Source organism: Drosophila sulfurigaster, chromosome 3 (genome assembly GCF_023558435.1).
Source record: "Drosophila sulfurigaster albostrigata strain 15112-1811.04 chromosome 3, ASM2355843v2, whole genome shotgun sequence".
NCBI classification, from domain to species: domain Eukaryota; kingdom Metazoa; phylum Arthropoda; class Insecta; order Diptera; family Drosophilidae; genus Drosophila; species Drosophila sulfurigaster.
Window position 1 is genome coordinate 26,922,576 of NC_084883.1, and position 21,715 is coordinate 26,944,290.

A 21,715-nucleotide genomic window follows, 5' to 3' on the forward strand; every position below is an offset into this window, starting at 1 on the left:
CACCACAGATCACATGAAACACATGCCAGTTCAGCAGTTACTCATGCCAAACAAAGAACACAGCTGTTATTCATGAGAAAATTCCGCAGTTGTTCATTAGAAAGTTCAGCATCGATTGCAACAATTGTTTTATTGAAGCTTTTTAGTGTCTGTCTTATAGTTAAATAATAAGTGAACGATTTCCGTGAATTTATGGCAATTTGCAATAGGCTGCTGAATAGCTGCCTTCCCTTTTCCATAGCACATTCATGCTCCAACTTTGCAACTGGGTTATTTTGTTTGTTTTTATTTTTTGTTTGTTTGTTTGCTTCCGGTATATTCGTTTTAAGCGCTTCCGTTATTCGATATCCGCTAACAAATTTGTATGCGGCTTACATTTATCATACGCCCCGTGTGCTGGCACTTCAAACTTTCCCTTCAACACACCCCCGCTCCCTCTCTTCATGTCTGTCTCTTTTGCTCGCACACATGCCTAGAGTCATAAATCTCTCATCAGAAAATTGCCATTCAAATGGCAAATGCAATAATAATTCGCAGCTCACACAAACTTTCGTACCAACTGCCAACTTCCCCTGTATATATACGTATAGGGGTAAAAAAGTAGGATGAATTGGAGGCGTTGTGGGAGCCCCCTCGACAAGTTCATCCATTTTGATTATTTGTTGTTTTAGTTGTTTGCATTGTTGAAGCGTTTATCATGCTCAGGTTCATGATTGATTATAATGCGGGTATTGATTTCTCCTGACGTCGCGACGTCGCCTCCCACTTACCCCACTCTCTCCCCTCTCTCTCTCGCCTAATCGAGCTTGCTTGCAACTTGAGACCGCGTCTGGCAAAATTCTAAAGGGCGTCAAAACAATGCTTGTGCCCCCGTTTCCAGCAGGAACTCCCTCTAAGCAGCAGCAGCAACAACAGCAAAGCCCAACCCCACAAAAAAAAATTAAAAACACTCGTTGCACGCCCCAAAACGTGAGGCAACACTTTTTTATAGCTTCCTCCCACTTCCGAGCCTCTGGACAGTAGCCGGGCAACAACCTTCCCCTCAAGCTTGACTCTAGTGTGTGTTATCAGCTGTTTGCTAGTCGTGTTATGACTGTAGCGGAAATGTACAAAGCAACAACAAAACATTCTGGAAAGTGGCAGGCAACACTAACACACTAACCGATAAAAATAGAAATAGAAATAGGCGCAGAACGGCGAACTACGAACGACGAACGAGAACGAGAAAGCGAAATAAAACTAAAACCAATAAAATAAAAAAAACGCACCAAAAACACTAGACGTATACGTAATACCAGAAGCAGGCCCAAAAAAAAAAAAACAATGGCAATGGCAACGGCAACGGCTGCAAATGTAAACAAAGGCAAAGTAAGTCAAGTGGACAGACTTCTTGATACCCTACATATAAGTTGGAGTTAATAAAATCACAGCGTGACCAACTTCGAAGACCAAAGATTGCATTGTCACAGTCTACAGTGGCGTCTGTATAAATGAGCATGCAGTATTTTTAAATGTATTTTGTATTTCATTTCTTTATGTAAAATTTATTTAATATGTCTCTTTATATAGATATGTCTCTATTATTATGAGCTCACATTTTGCATTTTAGGTATGTATTTCATGTACATATACTTAAATTTTAATCAAAGTTGTATAGTAAATAAAATGTTTCCTTATTTAAATATTATTACAAATATATATTTTGAATTTCAAAAATATATTTTGCTTCACATCTTTTTTATTAATTTCAGTGTAGTAAATCATTTGCATTTATTTTTAATTGTTAAGTAGTTATTTTATATTTTCCTTAAATTTGTTTTTCTATTTTTTATCATATTTTTCATTCATTATATAATTTATTTACGTTGATAGTTTTTGCCTTATTTGTTCAATGTCATTTGTATCAGCTTTACTTAAACAATATACTCCTCTCCAAATACTCTTCTTAATATTATTTTGCTTCCAGGGTATACGCATAAAAAGGGAATGGCTGCCGACGCCCCTCGTCAAACAATAGGCCAGAAAAAAGCCTTTGAGGCGCCGCCAAGCAAATCGAACAACACAAAAAAAAAAAGCCGAGAAAAAACAAAGGGCCTATGCTCGGTACTTGTAGCGAAAATAAAATACAGTAGGGGTATGCAGTGTGAATGAATATTGAAATCATAAATGAACGGAAATCAATTTCGATAAAGCGCAAATCATAGCAATACGAAAACATGTCCTAAGTATTAATAACTATTTTACGATGCCCCCCATATTTATCGCAGCGAGGAATACCCCTAATAAATTGAGCACCACGTCCTTAGCGACTGCTGTGGGTCGCTCCCTGAGCAGCTGCCATGGCAAACAACAAACAGCAAGACACACACACACACACAAAGACAGACAGATGGCACACCCATATAAACACACACACACACTGACTCACTTGGACAGGGAGTGACACTTACAGTCACATTTGTATGTGAATGTCCTGTGTTCTGCGTTCTGTGTTGTGTGCTTGGTCTCCACAATCATCGAAATAACAAAGCGCTCGCTTATTAGTATGCAAAACTGATAATCAATACTCAATACTCAGACTGTATAGCGAGTACTCACACACTCACACTCGCAGTAGTGAGTGCTCGATATGAGTATTCAATGCACAACTCGCCGAGTGGCGGCTATTATGGCACATTTATGCTGGTCTTTGCACATTTGCATACGTGTATTGGGACACTTTACTTCCTCCGCCTCTCTCTCTCTTTTCTTCCCTCTCTTTTTCACTTCATCTCCTCTCTCGCTCTGTTCAACAGCAGAAACTTGTCTCCACAATTTCGTTGAAATATGCATGAAAAAATCCAACAGCTATGCATTTTTCTTACTCACAATTTAATGCGCCTTTCCTCGCACTCTCTAACTCTCTTTCTCTGTTTCTCCCTCTCTCTCTCTCTTTCTCTCTCTGTCTCGCTGTCTGCCCTCTCACCCTGCTACAACACCTCGACGCGTCGAGGGCAAACATATCCTGTGGCCAAACATGACATCGCCTTAAAGCCCAAAACATGCTGTCAGCCCTCAGCCAAATGGCAGCCAAGAAAAGTTAAGCTCATTTCTGACATTCTAAGCAAGCAATGTGCGAAACAAACAAAATTCTCAATTTAATTGAGTTTCAGTTTAGCAAAAGGGTTTTATACTGTTATCCAGCTAAGTCTACAACAAATTGATTAACATAATAATAATAATAAAAATGGAAAGTTTTTGTGGTACAAAAATATTGCAAATAATTGGTTCATTTTTTGAACTTGCATTTAGTTTGAAAATTCTAACAGAGTTTATCAAAGAACTATACTTGCATGATCCATTAAAATGTTAAATACAAAATTGGAACACCAAACGAATTTGCCAGCGTTTAAAATATGCATAAAATTAATATTTTTTGCTAAGCAAAATGAAATTCTTTTTGAACGCAAAATATATAGATTTTATTATAATAGCAACTTTATTTGTATAATAAACATTTTGTTTTTAATCAACAGTTCATGAGATACAGGAATTTGTCAAACTTTGAACCACGCGAAATAAATTTCCTTAGAACTCAAACGAAACATGAGCAAATTTAAAGAGGCATTGCTAACAATAGCAGCAGAAATCCAGCAATTTAATAAAAAAAAACAGACATGTAATTTAATTTATAAAATTCTTTTGATGAAAATATTTTGTTGTCGTTTTTTGTTCTGTTGAAAAATAAACTTCTAAGGATATCGATAATGGCATAACTTAAGATTTGCCATTTTATGGTTATAAACCTTTTCGATATAAACTCCTTGTTTTTCTCCTTTATTCCTATCAAATGAATTGAAATGACAAGTCGTATTAAAAATTCCAAAATCAGTATGAAATATTGTCTTTCTGAGTAGTTGTTCAAAGATGTAAATATTTTGCCAAGTTCAAGATTGAAATTCACTAATTTGAAACATCGAGACCATTCACATTTGTGTTTTCATGCGTTGACTTTGACATATTTTTTATGACAAAGTCCAAATTCTGGAGCTTAGTTAATTCAACTGTGACTGGTTGTATTAAAAGGAATTACAATTTTACTTATATTACTTGCAGTAATATTATATTAGATACATAATTATATTATTTTATTTTTATAATAATCATTTAATAAGGGTGATACTTAATGAGCCAACGAATTTCGAATTTGTACCAAATATTTTTGATTGACCTTTGCTAACATTGCATAGATTAGAAAAATTTACTTAATCAGTTCAGTTTTAATTCCGTTTTATTCGCGAGCGGTCGCTGCTAAGTTATTGAATTATTTAAACACTTCCAAAATAAATATTTACGTGATGAATTGGCTTCTGTTGCCATTTATGCTGGCTTTAACAATTTTTTGTCAGTCTTCTTATTTAACATCGATGCCGAATTATGTGCACCTGAATTTTATAAACTCTACCAATGCGATTATCTCATTTGTGCGCTTTGACATTCAAGAATTGGATAAGGAGATGGGCGAAGTTAAAGCAGCAAAGAAACGCGAAAATCAACGCAAGGTGATTGAACATTTTTAATAAATGTGACTAAAATAGTTCATCGAATCGAGGAACTGCACTTAAAGAAGTCTGAAAAGGGCTTATATTATTATTTGACTTATGGCTGTCATATAGACTCAGCAATAGGCACGATATCTGATCACTTTGATCATATGAAACATATGAGAGAAATGGAGGAAGATACACTCTTCAATTTTACTGCAACAATAGTTCAGACAAAACAATTTTATACAAGATCTGTTCACTTGTTTTATATGCCACTCTTCGGTTTTGAATGTGATAAGTTCGATGAGGATTGCAGATTGTTCATAAAGGACATCAACGATTTACCGAATATTAATGAAGTATCTAATCAAATAAGTTGCAAGCAACAAAAATCGCCACAACAACTGTTCTACTCGTTGTATAAAGATCTCGCACTAACCAAACTGAAGGCATATCTTCTCATTGAGTATTCCATAATGATACAAAAGGTTTCTGGTAGTGGAGATTTGATCGAGAAACGAAATACTGTTCGACGTAACTTCGATGAGATTGCTACAAAAGATCTCACTTCTCTGAGAAATGTGACGACAAAAGCCGATCGTTTTCTTTGGCGTTGTGAGCACTCTGACTTCACTCACGAACTGAACGTTACCTACGACGAAGTGACACGAGTTCTCCAAGGATATATTGAGAACGAAGTGGATCTCAACAAAGATGAGTCCTGTACTCAGTCATGTCATAATTATTACGACACAACTCGCTCGGGTTGTTTCGATTCGAAGTTTTGTGCCCAACAACCTCAATGCTTGGGTCGCATTCACAACTGTCAATCCATCGACTCGCCTATATGGATCTGCCAATCACCAGAGAACAGTAATCGTCGCTATGACTATATTGAAGATAGTAAAGGATAGCGCCAAGGATCGACCAAACAGTGTTGGCGCAATGTCAATAGTGCGGAGAGCTGGAGGAGATGGTTTTTCATTGAATGCAGCTACTGCTTTTGTCTATGTGATGAGCCTGGTCCAAAGTCGGATCGTTATTTCAATTTGCGTTCAACTCTTTCGGATATTAAGGCCAACAAAGTGGTGACTGGCGTGCGATTTGTGAAGAAGCATCGTGTATTCCATTTGCAAATACAGCAGGCGAAATTCTTGCCCCATGTCGTCATCAATGAATCAACTGTGGAGTGGATACCAGTCGATGAATATGATATTAATGATCCGAGCGTTAAGGAGGGAATCGATTTCCACACATTGAGTTACCAAAGCCGTGCTCTTGACCTCGACGAAGCATTGAAAACAGCTGATAGCACATTTGTGGTAACCGGCGTGCGTTTTCAGCTTTTGGATCATCTCAATCTCAAAGTGCACTTTAGTAAATTCGATTTTGTAACGGGCAAATTAGTCAATCCGGAGGTGAATAGCATTTGGATATCGAAGGACAACATTTACAATAGGCAGCAAATATATCTCGACAATGTGGATGTACAAACGCGATCTTACAACTATGCAGAGCCATTGTCAAAGGATGATCAATATGTTGAATTTACCAACACAGGAATGTTTGAGGATGCAGCACAAACAACGGTGCCATTTATTGATATACAAGATGTCGCCTGCATTCCGCCAGTTCCTTTGGCTGGCATCGGCATCTACCTTGCAGGAAACAAAGGCTATGGTGGCTTTGTGGCACCCAAGGTCATTAGCTATGATTTAGCTGCTCACCTTTAGTTGATTACTAATTAAATACTTTTGTGTGCACTTCATCGATAATAATTTCATATAATTTTTTAATAAACTTTCTTTAAAATTAGAAATTTGATATTAACAACTTAAGCTAAAACGTTTCACATATGTTCTTTTGATTAGGTTGAATTGTTTCTAATCAATCTTTACCCCAAACATTTAAAATGACAAACACTCTGTTAAAGAAAGCAGATGTGTCAAAAGGTCTTTAATCTGTAATCTCAAAGTAAGATTGTTGATTTCAAATGTTGTCCTTAAATTTATTGACTAAACAAAACACACATAAACCATATCAAAGTATCGTATTCGAAATTTGTCGTATTTACACATAAAACATATAGATTGATGACACTTTATTAGACTTACTTCGATTTTCAATTAAGTTTTGTTCACAGTGGCAAAGCGTAAATTCATTAGAATTAAATTTCAATGCTTGCAAAAATGAAATAAAATCTAGTTATTAACTGGGACGATTGGCAGCTGTTTAAGGGGATTATTTCTATCGATGATTTGCATCGATTTGCATCGATTTGCGGTGCAAGCTGCTTTCAAGCTGTCTTCATAAGCTGTCAAGCAGCTTCAGAATACATGCGGTTGGCTAATGCCAGCTTATTGCACTCACAGAGACACCCAGTTTGGTTGTGTGTGTGCGTGTGTTAGTGTGCTAAGTTGAGCTACTGCTTGAGTCACAGAAAACGTAGCATACTTATGTGGGCTTGCTCTCATTGTGCAATAAGACGCTTAATAATAGTAAGGCGCTACGTGCAAATGGCTCAAACAAGTAATAGACATAGGCATAGCCTAGTTAACACACACACACACACATACAAATATACAAACGTAAATGTGGCCCCAAGTGGCCAGGGCCAAGACAGAAAAGAGAGACGAAGTTGGAGACGGAGTCGTGAAAAATAAAAGGGGGAAAATGGGTTTTGAGTTGACGTACGCTAGTTCATGTGTTATTGTTGTATGTCAGTGTGTGTGCGTGTGTGTTAGTGAATAGTTGTTGTTTTTGTTTGTGTGCTGTTATTGTTGTTGTTGATGTAACTGTTGTTTTTTTATAATTACTGGCAATGGAGGTTACGCCTTATATGTTTGCCTGTGCGTGTCACTAAGTTTCTATATTATATATATATATGTGTGTCTGTGTGTGTGTTGTGGCATTGCTGTTAAGCACACATAACGGTAATTTAATTAACATACATAAACACACACACACAGAGGCGCATACACTGGGGACAAAATGTAGAACGCTTTGGGGCATTGTTACACTTACAAAGCGATTGACGCGATTCCGCTGCCCTTTTAATCGATATTTTAATTAAAGTTTATTTATAATTACACAATTAAATCGGCCAATATTTAAGCGGCATTTCAATTACACATATTTCTTGTATACGTATTTATAATTTTTGATTATCGCTAGACATTTATTTAAAGTTATATCTGCACTTCACTCGTCATTGCATTTAAATAATAACAATAATTATTCATAATTTCAGTTGTTCAACACACACGTCCAAAAATTTCGTCATGCCGCCGCAGGTTGCACGATTGCCGCGTTACGCGTTGCGAGTTGCACGTTGCACGTTCCGTTACGTGGCGCGTTTCGCGAGCGAATAACAAACAACTGACAACAGGACGAAGCAGTTGCTACCAACAAACGTTGCCAGTGTTGCCGAGCTGCTTTCCAGCAGAAAGTGTAACGCATGCGCAGTGCACACTGAGCGCAAATAGTAGTTGAACATCTGTGTTTTTGTTATGCTTTGCAAGTGACACTGGGAGGTGGCGGGGAGTCAAAGTATTTGACTGAGAAAGCGTTCGTTGTGGGGGGTGAAGAGGTGCAAAGATATTTCCCGGAACTGATGCAGCAACAACAATTTAATTGCGGCGCAACTGCAGCTGTTGTGTGTGCGATTGTATGCGTGTCTCAGTCTGTGTGTGTGTGTGTGTGTGTGTGTGCATGTTACTGTTATTTCATTTAAATGAGTTGCTGCCTTGACAATTGCCAAATAATTGGAGCGGCAATGACAACAACTAAACTGGACAGCTGAAAAGAACAAGCACGAACAGGACAGGACATGATGGAACATGTTCAGTTAAGTATATAGAATGTATGCAAACAATTTGCGCCCGCAAATGAATTAAAGCGACAAACAAAACTTATGTGCGCCGGATACGGATACAGGAAGCAGGATGCATGCCACACCACTCAATAATGCACTCAGCACACTCAGCCCCAAAAGTCAACACACACACACACACACAGACACACATACAGTCAGACAGACAAAGTGACACTTGCAGGCTGCGCCTAATGTCAAGGTTTTTTGGCTGCTGTTCAAAATGCGGTGGCACGTGGCGCACGCGGCACGTTGCTAACTTGCCACCGAAAGTTGCATGGCGGCGCCTTGACAACGCTTCTAGTGCCACCAATCACGTAGCTCGCTGCCACTTGCAGCGCATGAATGGACACAGCAGCAGCAGCAGGCTAGGAAATGGCCAAGGAAAAGCATTGCGAAAATTACGAAGCAAATGGGCTGAGCACAAGTATGAAGGCAATAGTGAGAGCAAAGCGATGAAATTGGCGAGGCAAACGACAAGGAAAAATGCAAGGCAACAGCCAAGTGGAAAGGACACAGCAAAAAGGCGAGGAAAGCGGGTCATCGAGGCAAAGGAAAATGGTGAGGAAAATTTCAAGCAACGGAACGCGACGCGACGCGACACGACGCTTAGCCAATGTCAAGTGCATGAGAGCAATTGGCCTGGCAATGGCGTCCAAAAGGGGCAATGGGACAGAGATGGCAGTGTGGGGGGGAGAGAGGCACTTAACATGCAACGTTGCCATGTTCCATTTGAGGCCCCAAAAGCCTCTTCTCCCCTGCCCCTGGGCAAATGGACGGCAATGGATAATGGGCGTATCTATATTTTATGTGTCATCGTTTTGCATTGCTCGTATGCCCTTGCCCCCTTCCCCTTCCCCTCTTGGCATACTCATGCCTTCTGCAATATCAATTTGTGCTAATTTGTAAAATCGTTCAACCTTTGCCTAAGGCCAGCCATCGTTATTGCCAGCCAATGGCTAATTGAGCCTTAAATTGCCATAATACTAGGCTTCAACTGACAAAGGTTTATCTGTAACCGGTCATTATCGTCATCGAACTTCGTTTCGTATTATAATTTGTTATGCTCTTGAGCAATTGAAAAAAGCTTTCGACAATTTTCTTTACCTCGTTCTACTCTCTAATTTATTTCATTTTCAAATGCATATCAAGTTTTAAGTTAAAATTAATTAAGTCAAGTTAATTAAATTATAAATTGTTTAATTTTTGTATAACAAGAAAAACACTATTTTCCTTTTAATTTTCTTTGCTTTATATGTTCTTCATAATGAGAAATATTTTGTTGTTATTAAAATTGTTTTCAAGAAAATGAAATAAATCATTGCACTTATGTTTATTTAATAATACTTTCACCTCATTATTCAAATATACATTATTCAATAATATTTATATTTTTATGAGAAAATTGCAGATTATTTCTGGCGAATGATTTTGTAAAAATATAAAAAAAATACTCATTCAACGATAACTATTCATGCTAAAAATAAAATCGATCGGCGAGTGCTTAACAGAGCTGTCAGTTCAACTATTTAGCTGGTCCTAAATCTAGCGGAAAATATGCCAATTAGCGGCCGGCTGTAAGAGAATCACATTAAAAGCAGTGTTGCCAACTTAGGTATTTTCTAGCCAGATTTGGCTAATTTGCAAGACCTAAAAGGGAAAATCACTCAATTTAGCAGAGGCCCAGTGCTGCCAATTTGGATTTTTTCCCGTCAAAACTGGCTTTTTTTGAAGGCTAAATGCGGGAAAAATTTGTGAATTGCGGGAATTGTGAAAAGCGGGAATTCTAGCTTTTTAGAAATACTGTTGGCTTTTTCCCGACTTTTTTTGTGTTGTTAACACAAAAGTACAAAAAGTACAAAATATGGAAAAGTGACAGATTTACGATAGTCATTTATAAACAATCCAGAAAATGTGTTGGTGTATCGATTGTTTTCTCGAAATACGCTAATTTCATCACTCGCTTAGTGTTTCCATTTCAATTTGATCAAGTGGGCCAACATCAGCAACACAAACAAATTTTGATCTTTAAAGATTCTGGTAAAAACCGGAGATTTTTTGAGTTGGCAACTGTGGCCATCCAAATACTGTGTTTGCCCTGGTCATACGCGATATCTGGCTATTTGCCAGGTTAACCAATTTAAGGAATGCATTCTAAGCATAAGTTAAAGTATTAATTTCAAGCAAAAGATATACTCTATTCATTTTTATTGTAATATAGAGAATCGGATTGTGACGGATGGGAAAATGCTGCGTCGACTATGAAGTGCCTATAAAATATCTACAGATGATAGGCACTAATATGTTATACGCAAATGAGACAGACTAAGGAGATAACGATTAAATAATGCAAATCTTTATCTTTTAAACAAAAATGAACTTAATAAATTGTTATTTTTGAAGACATTTTTTCTCTTTTTTTTTATACATTTGTTTTTAGCTTTTTTTTTTGGATTTTTTAATAATTTTGTGAGTTTTTTTCTCCATTCATTCCGTCAAAAACAGCTTTTTTTGCTGGTCAAAAGTTGGCAGCACTGCAGAGGCCTGTTATTTTGGCTTAAAAAAAATAATAATTTGCTATTTCTTAGATATTTTAAATACTTTGTAGTATTTAATTATATTTATTTATTGAAAGGCGACTAAAAAACCGTCGACCTTAAAATTTAATGCTCTAACAATTTTTGGGAATCGTATATTGGCGATAGACATGGTGTGTAGCTATCGTACAAACGCACCACGTCTACCGCTCAGCGTAACCGAATTGTGTATTTTAAATACTAAAATACTGTTTACCCTTTGTAGTATTTGGATATTTTCTCAACGTAGTTTCGCGATCTAAATGGTAGATAAGCTAATCGAAACTTTTAATGCAAAATATCTATCAAATTTGATTTATCCATTTGATATTTATTCAGTGTGAATTATTTATTTAAAATATAGAATTAAATTACAATTTATTAACATATTCGTGTTGTTGCGTTTCATGTCTATGAAGTCGAAGCGATAGCTAAAATTTGAGTACGATTGGTTCAACTTCCAAAGCGCTAATATAGATCAACACTTGCCTTAGGACTAACTTAGGATTAAGGCGAATATTATAATTAACAGCTGCCCATGAGTGAGTGATCTTTAAGGAACAAAGATGTTAATCTATGTATCTGTGATGGTTACTGGGAGTGGAAGTGGTTAATTAATGGGATCCATAAATAAAATGATAAATTATTAAAATAAATAAAAAAAAAAATAAGATACGAGACAGCGTTGTAATACTTAAAATAAAACAGATTACAGATTAAAACGTGGATTACCACGTCTTGGGCAGACTAAATACTCCATAACGATCGTGGGCATCCACACCGCGCACCGCAAAGAAATAACGTTGATTCTCCTGAAACTGATTCAGGGTTACGGCCATAGGCAGCAGCATGGCCTTCACATCGCCCACATGACGCCACGAATCGGTGCTTGGCTCATTGATCGTCTCCTGATAGGCGTAGATCTGATACGTGACACACTCGGCAAACCGACTGCCCGTATCCTCAAGCGTCCACGAAATGACGATGCCCGTATCGTGCAAACTGATGCGAATTACGGGACGAGATGGGGGCAACTTCCAGTCGGGATGGAAGGTTTGCGCGGGAGCCAGCGGTAGCGGTGCAGGATGCGAGAAGCGAAGGCGACTTGGATTTGGCGGCGTGTTCTCCGATCGAATCTGCATTGTGACATTAGCTCCAGCCGAGCTGCGTTGACCTGTAAAATAAATTTGAAATATTAGTGTGACCATTTTTAACAACCGTTTTATGCCTACATTTGATATAAAAATGGTAAAAACCAAAAATGCATGGCCACACCACTGAAATATTTGACTTCATTACTTATTACTTATTATTATGCATTCATTACTTATTTCTATGGTGACAACTTTTTTCCTTTTGCAAATAAGATCCGATTTAATATAGAAAGGCATTTACTTTTCATTTCTACAAGACAAATTTTCTCGTTTTGGAATTCAAAAAAATCTTGTGAAAGTGAAAACGGGAGCATGCCTGATTAAATTAAATTTATAATTTTTTTTTGAAAACGAAAACCGAAAGTGAAAACCGGAGCATGCCTGATTAAATGAAATTTATAATTTTTTTTTGTTTTGTTTAAAAATTAATTTGTTTTATCTTAAAACCCTATTACGAACATGGCAACTATAAAAAAAAAAATGTGTTTTGCTCCTTTCGGTTAGTACGTCTTCCGGGTATAACGACGTAAAATCGTCGGTCCCTTGAATGTCGCTATAACCGGAATCTACTGTATATTCTTGAGCAGCGCTAACAGCCGAGACGATCTAGCCATGTCCGTCTGTCCGTATGAACACCTAGATCTCAGAGACTATAAGAGATAGAGCAATAATTTTTATTCGACAGCATTTGTTGTTTGCACGCAGATCAAGTTCGTTTCAAATTTTTGCCACGCCCACTTCCGCCCCAGCAAATCAAATAACAAGCCTTATTTTTAAGCTAGTGCTGCGAGTTTCGGTATATACAGTAATGACTACAGTCTTCGTGATTTCTGAAAATTTGGTCGCGATCAGATAAAAATTGTGGAAGTTATTAATGGAATACTTTTGTATGGGCAAAAACGCCTGCTATGTATGTATTGTATGTATGCGTATACGTATATACATGCTCGCCTATATTTGTATCTGTATGCATAGAGGCACTGCGATAGCTCTGGTGATAGAGTGCAAGACTTGCACTGCAAGCCGAACATGTTGTGTTGCTCGGGTTCGAGCCCGGTCAGGGTACAATTTTTTTTTTTATTGGTTCAAATAGCGGGTATCTCACAGTCGAGCACACTCGACTGTAGCTTTCTAACTTGTTTTTATTCTCGAATGATTATTATATGTGTAAGTAAGTTTCGTGCCGGGCCCAGGCCTTGATGAAAAAGTTTCGTATTCGGCCGGGCCGGAAAAAAGTTTGTTTTCGTGTGGGCCCGGGCCTCAAAATACAGGTAAACACCTAGATCTCAGAGACTATAAGTGATGGAGCTATATATTTTTTCGACATCACTTGTTATGTTTGCAGGCCGATCAAGTTTGTTTCAAATTTTTGCCACGCCCACTTCCGCCCCCACAAATTGACTACCTCGAATAACAAGTGTTATTTCAAAACTAGAGTCGCGAATTTTGGTATAAACAAATAACTATAGTCTTAGTGATTCCGATTTGGTTGCGATCAGATAAAAATTGTCGAAGTTATTAAAGAAATCCTTTGCTATTCGCTAAAACGCTACTTTCTAGGAGTCTTAGTTGCTTTGGTTGACAATCTGGTATATTTTGCTCTCTATAGTATCTCTTGAATATAGCCTCATATAAATATACCAAATATATCACATTTTTAGTATATTTGTGGTATATTTTGATAATACCACAATATTTTGTATTTATTCAAAATGGGTAGCGGGTATCTCACTTCTTATTTCTTTTAATAAGCTGATAGAACGCGCATAATACCCGTGATAGCCAGAATTTTGTAAAAAGCCAGCACACGATCGCTTACGCTTAATTAATGACTTGGCAATTTTACCTGCTGAATTGTTGTTGAAAATCTGCCTGGTAACGACATTACCGCGTCCCACGTTCATCGGCGACACTCGCACCACGCTGCCCGCCACTGGACGTGCACTTCCTTGGCCACTTGCAGCTGACTGCGCGCTGCGTTTGATGCCCACATTTGGATTCTGACGCAGGCGAGCGGTGACCTCAGCTGCGGCCGCAGCAGCCGCATCATCCTCATCGGTCAGATCGATGACAGCCTTCTCCTTGGGTCGAGCTGGCGCCAAACTGGGCTGACCGTAACCACCGCCAGCACTGTCCCCCGCGGTATTTGACATGGGCACAGAGACAGTGCCGCCACCAATGGGCATCTGGCGGGACTTAACATTATTCTGTTTGCCAGGAGTGCGACCAATGCGTACGCTAAAAAAAAAGTTATGGTTAAAGAGGTTTCCTTCTGGGATGCATCGAGTTTTACTCACGGCATAGGTGATTGTTGCTGTTGTTGTTGCTGCTGTTGTTGTTGTTGCAGCTGTTGCTGTTGTTGCTGTTGCATGAGCTGCTTGGCTGACATGTAGGTAGCACCGGGTTTGCCAACGACTCCACGGGGACGCGTAGTTGTCGGTGCGGCAGCTGAAGCAGTTGCGGCGGTGCCGGTGTGCTTCGTAGCATAAATGCGGGAACAACTTCCTGGTGAGGTCTGCAGACGTTGCATACCAGCTGGTCCCGGAGAAGATTGAGGTGAGTTGTTCACGGGGCGTTGGGGCGTCACTTTCTGCATGCAGCCGCGACGCACGGGCGGTGTGGCATTACCTCCAGTTTGGTTATAGGTCAACGACGAGCGTTGTTGTTGTTGTTGGTGCTGCTGTTGATGTTGTTGCTGTAAGTGTTGTTGCTGCGGTGGCGGATGCTGCATAACGGGAGCCGCACGGGTCATGCCACGCAGTGGCGACCGTTGTGCCGGCTTAGGCAACGTGGTTGCCTTTTGAGGCTGACTCGTTGAGGGCGCTGACGTTGCAGCTGCCGCGGTACTGGAACTTGATGTAGCTGGAGCTGACATACTGCCTGCAGTATGGTGGCTAGCCTGGTTGCGTGTCGCTTCCTCGCTGGGCTTCTTCATCAGCGCCATACCCACCTGAAGACCAACGGCGCGTGTGATGCGTACCGGTGCTGTAAACTGTGAGTTGCGTGTCTCCAGATCCTTGAGCACACGCTTGTGCACAGTTTCCAGATCGAGAAACTGTTTCGATACTTCGGCGATCTTGCGTCTGTAGCTGGCCAGGGTCACCTCCTGTTTGTCCACCTGACGCCGGATCTCAGCAAAATCGCTCTTCACCAGCATGCACTCGACGATCTTCTGGAGCACCAGCTCCTCGAGATCACAACGCGTCATTTTGTCGAAACTCTTGCCGAATTTCTGAACAAAATCCATTCGAAAAGGTTTCACATCGCTCTTGAGTTCCGGTGCGGGTTTCAGGTCGATGGGTGGCTCTTTAATCTTCTCTTTCGTGACGTCTGCTGGCGTATCTGATTCCTCGGTATTATCGTGTGCATCTAGATCGATTTGTAGATTGCCGTCGCAGGAACTGTTCGAATCGGTGTCATCCGTTTTGAGCTTTTTACTTGGTATATCATCCTTTGGCTCTGAGGCGCTGTGATTCCGTTTGGCAACTGCGGGCTGAGCCTCATTCTCATTCTCGTCCGCTATGTTGGAGGTGCTTGTAATATTGCTAGTGGACGTTGTTGCCTCGGCTGTACAGCTGGAACTATTGCTAGCCTCCGGCTTGTCATCGGTGCTCAGTCTTATACGCTTCACGGCCGGCACATATGGCTCCTCGGTTTCCTCTTCGGCTTCCACATCGCCCTGATCTCCCTCAACTGTAGTTTCAGCTTCTACTTCGGGTTCGGCTTCGACTCCAGCTTCGACCATCTCATCGCTACTTTTCAGTGATGGTTGCAGCAGATTGCTAGAGTTGCTATTTTCGCCAGATCCTACTTTCGTGGGTGTCTTCTCCTGTGCTCGTTGCTTCTCAAACTGATCGCAGGCATTGTCGGAGTTATCGACGAGTAAATTCGACTTGGATTTTACATCGATTTTGGGAGGTGTTTTTTCTGCTGCGTCGGTTTTTTTACTCGACTCCCCTTCAGCGAGTTGCTTCATTGGCACCGACACTTCCTCCTCATCCTCCGACACAAGCACCACTTCATCATCTTTCTTAACCTCTACCACATCTTCGTCGTCTGCTTTGGGGGTTTCCTTAGCAGTCTCAGTTGTAGCTGCAGTTTCATTTGTTGTCTTTTCAATGGACTCAAAAAATATAACTTCATCATCTTCTTCCTCATCTTTCTTTGAAACTTCGTTCAAGCTCTGCTCATCCACTTTATCGTCTGTTCCATTTATCTTGACTTTCTCAGTCGGTTCCAGATCGTCCCCTTCTACTTCGACTAGATCTTTACCGTCCTTCGGCTTGGCATCTTCGGGTTTTGCCTCAATTTTGGCCTGCTCGTCTATGGCTTCACACATTTCAGCCGTCTCCACGAGCATGTCATCTATGGCATCATCTCGCAATTCTTCCGTTGCCGTCAATTCTACTGCATCAACCTTCTCCAGGTGCTCATTTACTTCCTCTGCCTCCTCTTCGACATTCTCTTTGATTGCATCAACCTCCATAGCCTTCTTGGTATCTCCCGCAGTGTTTTCTTTGGCCTTTTCATCCAGTATGTCTAGATCAATAATAGATGGTTCTTTAATAGGCTTTTCAGCAGGGGGATTATTTTTCTCAAGGCTATCCTCAGAGGTAATGTCTTCTAGACCGTTTGTTGTTTCCTTCTCAGCACTGGATTTTGCTTCTGGATCTGCATCAAATTCATCAGAGCTGGATATGGTTTCCAATGCATCCATAAAAATCTCATCATTGGCGGTATTTAAATCGGTCTCACAAATATCGGAAGCTGCAGACGTATCTTCAGGATTATCTATTGCTTTCGCTTGATTAGCTTCCTCTTTGCTATCCACAATATTTTCTTCTGCTTCCGTAGTCGCGTCTTCCACGGGATCTGCAATTATTTGCTTATCTTCTTTTTCTTCCAATTCCTTGACTTTTTCTTCACGAACTTCAGCATCCACGTTCTTATCGTGAGCTTCTTCCTTTTGTTCCTCGTCAGTAGCGATAACTGCTGCATCTGTGTTATCGATAGCAGGCTCGCATTCTTTTTTGTTATCGATATCCCCGGAATGCTGTTCATTGCATCCAGCCTCCACGGCTGCGCAGTTTTCTTTAGTCTCCTCTTCCACCGACTCCTTTGGATCACAGTCCACAATAGAACTTATTTTATCCAATAAAGCATCCAGATCGCTACCTGCATCACGCTCCTTGCTTAAGCCCATGACAGCAGCAGCCTGATCCTCACAGTCCTTGGAAATACTTTCGGTACTTGGCGGTGTCGTCTCAATACCATTGTCCAACTCGTCGGTTTCCAAACCATTTTGCAGCTCCACATCCACGGAGTTGCGACTTCCCACTGGCGATGTAATGTCTGCAAAGGGATTTTTATTGTTCGCAGCATATTTATCGATTAATGCGTATTTGTCACATACCAGGGGTGGTTAGTTTGTCAACTTCCTCGTCGAGTTCTGCAGCAATGCTTCGCATTATTTCATCTTCGGTTGGCAATTCTTTCAGTTCAACCTTTTGCGTTACTTCCATCATTTTTAGGCGATAACTTTAGATACAACGCTCACTTGTAACACATTGAACTGTGGGCGACAAGAGTATTGTATGTATGTTATATATACCACGTGACTCTATGGCAACACTAAACACGAAAGTGGCAACCCTGTGACCTTAACTATTAATCTAAACCTTTCAATTTTTAAAATTTGCATTACTTTTAATTAAATTATTTTAAGCATTATAGTCGTGCAAAAAAAGCTTTACATCAAAAGCTCCGCGAAAGCTTTTGTTGCCAATTTCATAGTGGAATAAATAATAACAATGAATGTTAATGGAAATTAAATTATTAAATTTGTTAATTTAGGTAAAATGTTGTTGGGTTAATCTTACTTGAACGGTACCCCCCTAATGCACCCAACACCCCCTCCTGCTCCACATTATTCAAAAGCTTTTGGTATTATAAAAAAAAAGTTAAATGCTAGCAATGAGTACGATGTGTCCGATGTTTTATCCAAAAACTCGAATAATCGGAAATATATAAAAACCACAACGACTTTTCGCCTGACGCTATTTCGGTTTCGGTATGTATCTATTGTGCCTACCTAACTAACCGGTGTGCTTGGCGCTCTACCAGACAGTGGGACGGTCGGTCTGCTCTGTCTTTCGGTCGCTCGCTCGTTCGTTCGTACGCAACAACGCCACCAACAACAACAACAAGAAACAGCGGTCGCTACAGCAAGATGACTGCAGCAGAAAAGCAAACACAAAGCAAACGGGCAAGAGAATTAAGCGTGCATACAGCAAGAACTTGCGATAAACCAGAGAACATAAAGAGGAAGTAATCTGGACAAATCAGACGAAATATCGTACTATGTCGATATATGATACATAGCGTTTTTAAGGCTCAACGACGATATATGTTAACAAATGTGAGGTTATGTTGAAGCGAGTACCCTACAATTTTTACATAATTTGATAAATAATGAAGAGATAAACCTACATACGAACCATCAACGAACTGATTAACATCTTACAGTGTGACTTAACAATTAAACTTTGTATTCAATACGATTTATGTACACTCGAAGAAATCAAAAACAATTGTTGTAACTAGATTTCTTAGCGAGTTCAAGGCAACACTAAAACACTGCCCGAAGTGAACGCGAAACGCGAACGCAAAAAACCAGCTGACAGCGAGAGAGCAAGAGAAAGAGTACAACACAAGAGAGTACTACAGAGATAGAGAGCGAAGCGCTAGTGGGACAGAGAGAGGGAGAGAGAGTGTGAGGTTTGATTACTAGGCGGGACGGGCGCGGGTGTTGTAAATTGAATTGATAACGCTCGATAAGATTTTACTTTCCGAAATAGTAAACAAAAATTAACTTTCACATCTTTAAAATGGCAACAAGCTTACCCCTAGCCACATTCGATGTGTTAATGTGTGAGTATTTGTGTTTTTGGTGCGACAAATTGTAACAAGAATGCGAATTTCATTATTTTCATACATACATCCCAGCGAAATAATCAAAGCGCATTTTAAACCGATTTTGAAAAACGGTCTGGCAACTCTGCAATATTATGGGGGTTCAGTGGCAGGGGCAGGGGGTTGAAACAAACACACATCGCGGTTGCTACTGTAGGGGATCTTTGGACAGTTCAGTTTGAATAAAATGAACAGAAATCAGCAGAAAACGTAAAGCTGCCGTAAATTCGTTTTCAACAATTGAGCAACGCTGCACACAGTGCGAGCGAACAAGCGTGATGCCTGAACGCTATGTGTTGGAGCGAGACAACGATACAGGCTACATTGTATGGCCGACCATGGGAGCAAGGGGGGATGGGTATCTTAAACTATTATTTTCGAATGATATTAAAGAAAATGTAGGCGAAGAACAAGCGACAGCAGCGGAATCACATAAAACCCACAAAATGCTGCCAACTTGGCTTAGACGCATAAGAGCAACAACGTCGATAGAGGGGGGCGATGGGGAAGAGTAATGAAGTGACAAGAGCCTAAGATCTGCAACTGAGGACTTTTTATTTCTTGGAGCATTTGACTAGGACTTTCGACAGGATACCGGTTTGGTATCGGGAGAGTGTGTGAGAGAGAGAGAGAGGCAGCGACCAAGAGCGTAAGCTAATTGGGGTGGTGGAGAGGGGGGGCACGCTGTTGGATGTTTACACGCGGTACAAAAAATATATGCACTTAAGCACAGATGTACATGTTCTATAAAAGATACTATATGTTCATACATACTTATATGTACATATGTATGTTTATGTGTGTAGTATTAGATGTAAAAAAAAGTGTTACCAGACCGCTCGTGAAAAGTCGCTGGTTGTCGGACAACAACGAGGCGTACCGAATGAATGGAATAATGATACAATACAGCAGCACACCGAGAAAGAAGCAACAACTAAAACAGACGCAAGCACACATACAGACAAATTGAGGCGTCGGCAGCCATATTGACTGCTTTAAATTTATAATATAGTCGTATAATTCTGAAGTATCGGATGAACAGATCTTTGTACTTGGATTTCATTTCGGAACATCTAACATTATGTTTCAGTTTCTCTTATTCGCTCTACTAAAATTTCTCTCTCTCTTGCTCTCTCTCTGTTTGTCTTGTTCTCTCTTTTTTTAATTTATCTGTTTGGTTTTCTTTATTCATGCTCTGCAAGCATTATATAAAACAGTATTCTACTATAAATTGTCGCCGAAAATTGCATTTAGCATAAAATATGTTCAGACCTGTTTTGGGAGTTATAAGCCTATTATATCTGTTTCGCTCTCACACATACGCACACACAAGCTTGCGCTTGCTGAAGTGGCAATGTGTGTGTATAACAAGGTGTGTATGTATATATATTACGTGTGTATATAATTTTGCGGCGCATTCACATTCTTTTTAGGTTACGTATCGATTTTGATGTAAAGTTAGGTTAGGTTGAAAAACCCTATATACTCCATTGAGTATTACGGATCTGTTGGTCGAAAGGTTTTAACTTTATCGATATGTTTGCTGGCGCTAACGATCCTAGACATCACGTGCAGAGTGTGTCAAGCGCAAAAGTAAACAATATAAAGCGGGGCAACAAAGTAGTTTTTGTGTTTGTTCATTTTAATGTTTGTAGGGCTGCCAAGTGGCTCCAATTGACATTATGTTGGATATAAATTGCATACATACATACATATATGCAGGTAGATATACATATATACATGCAATTATCGCCCACATGCCATTTTCATATACATATATATATATATATACATAATTAGAGTTGCCATCGCCAGCAAATGACTATATGCATAAATCGGAATATCAAAAAATATCTCAACAAGGTCAGAGCAGCAAACATAAAAAACCAAAACTATCATTTAATGTTTGCATCGCAAAAGAAGCACGATAATGTAGGGACTGTTTGACGTTTTGGGTTGCTGCACTACCAGCGCTTGACAACCCTAAAAACGAAAACAAACAATACAGAGGACTCATTAAACATATTTATATATATATATATATCTGAAATATAAAACTAAATTCATTATGTCTAATATATTCCGTTATGTGAAACTTGTTTATAGTTAGTCTATAAACGATAGTAATAACAATCTTCTTATACGACATTGATGGAAGTCATCGCACTGTATCTACATCTGAATTAATTTATCTATAGACTTACCGATTGGAATTCCTCTGGGTTTTAGTCTTACTTCACGTTAAAGGATTAAAATACAATACTTAAAACATGCTATATATATTTATAATTAAATATTCAACAATCTAAACGGCTTTTTGTGGATTTGTTTACACCGAACTGTGGACTGCCGCCCTGAACAACTGGAATACCAAACGCAGACTAAAATCTGAACCGACAACAACAATTGTGGCGTCCCATGAACCAGTTGAACGCCTCTTGATTCCGCAGAGCCACAACTAGTTCGCTACGGAACTTAACTGCTGCTAGCTAACAAAAACAAATGCGAACTGCAGGTATGGAGAAATAATATGCACTTTTATTATATATACTATCGGATTACTTTTGGCTAAGTAAATGTTAATTTTTAAATGAAATAACTACAATATGAATATTA

At 39.5% G+C, this 21,715-nt stretch overlaps 3 protein-coding genes across 5 annotated transcripts in view; 1 reads left to right on the forward strand and 2 right to left on the reverse strand.

Annotated features, from left to right (window-relative positions):
- The window catches only part of LOC133840825 (uncharacterized), an 86,801-nt gene extending 79,140 nt beyond the window's left edge, over nucleotides 1-7,661 (reverse strand). Inside the window, exon 1 of the mRNA XM_062272916.1 lies at nucleotides 7,551-7,661. The gene's annotated coding sequence lies outside the window, so the exon portion shown is untranslated. The remainder of the gene's footprint in view (nucleotides 1-7,550) is intronic.
- On the forward strand, nucleotides 5,003-6,375 carry LOC133839978 (uncharacterized). Its single transcript, XM_062271632.1, has 2 exons — nucleotides 5,003-5,224; nucleotides 5,441-6,375. Exons 1-2 carry the CDS (start codon nucleotides 5,003-5,005, stop codon nucleotides 6,257-6,259), a joined length of 1,041 nt encoding a protein of 346 aa, XP_062127616.1. The 3' UTR covers nucleotides 6,260-6,375.
- A 3,622-nt stretch (nucleotides 7,662-11,283) lies between the features above and the next one.
- Nucleotides 11,284-21,475, reverse strand: LOC133846331 (activating transcription factor 7-interacting protein 1). 3 transcript variants are annotated; one of them, XM_062281253.1, is made up of 5 exons: nucleotides 21,304-21,475; nucleotides 17,541-17,699; nucleotides 14,432-17,479; nucleotides 13,974-14,360; nucleotides 11,284-12,147 (listed from the first exon to the last, which is right to left on the reverse strand). In XM_062281253.1, exons 2-5 carry the CDS (start codon nucleotides 17,650-17,652, stop codon nucleotides 11,702-11,704), a joined length of 3,993 nt encoding a protein of 1,330 aa, XP_062137237.1. In that variant the 5' UTR covers nucleotides 17,653-17,699; nucleotides 21,304-21,475; the 3' UTR covers nucleotides 11,284-11,701. The 3 variants fall into 3 exon arrangements, with proteins under 3 accessions (XP_062137237.1, XP_062137235.1, XP_062137236.1); XM_062281251.1 differs by having other exon boundaries at nucleotides 13,974-14,365; nucleotides 14,425-17,479; XM_062281252.1 differs by lacking the exon at nucleotides 21,304-21,475 and adding an exon at nucleotides 18,625-18,643 and having other exon boundaries at nucleotides 13,974-14,365; nucleotides 14,425-17,479.
- Nucleotides 21,476-21,715: the final 240 nt, after the last annotated feature.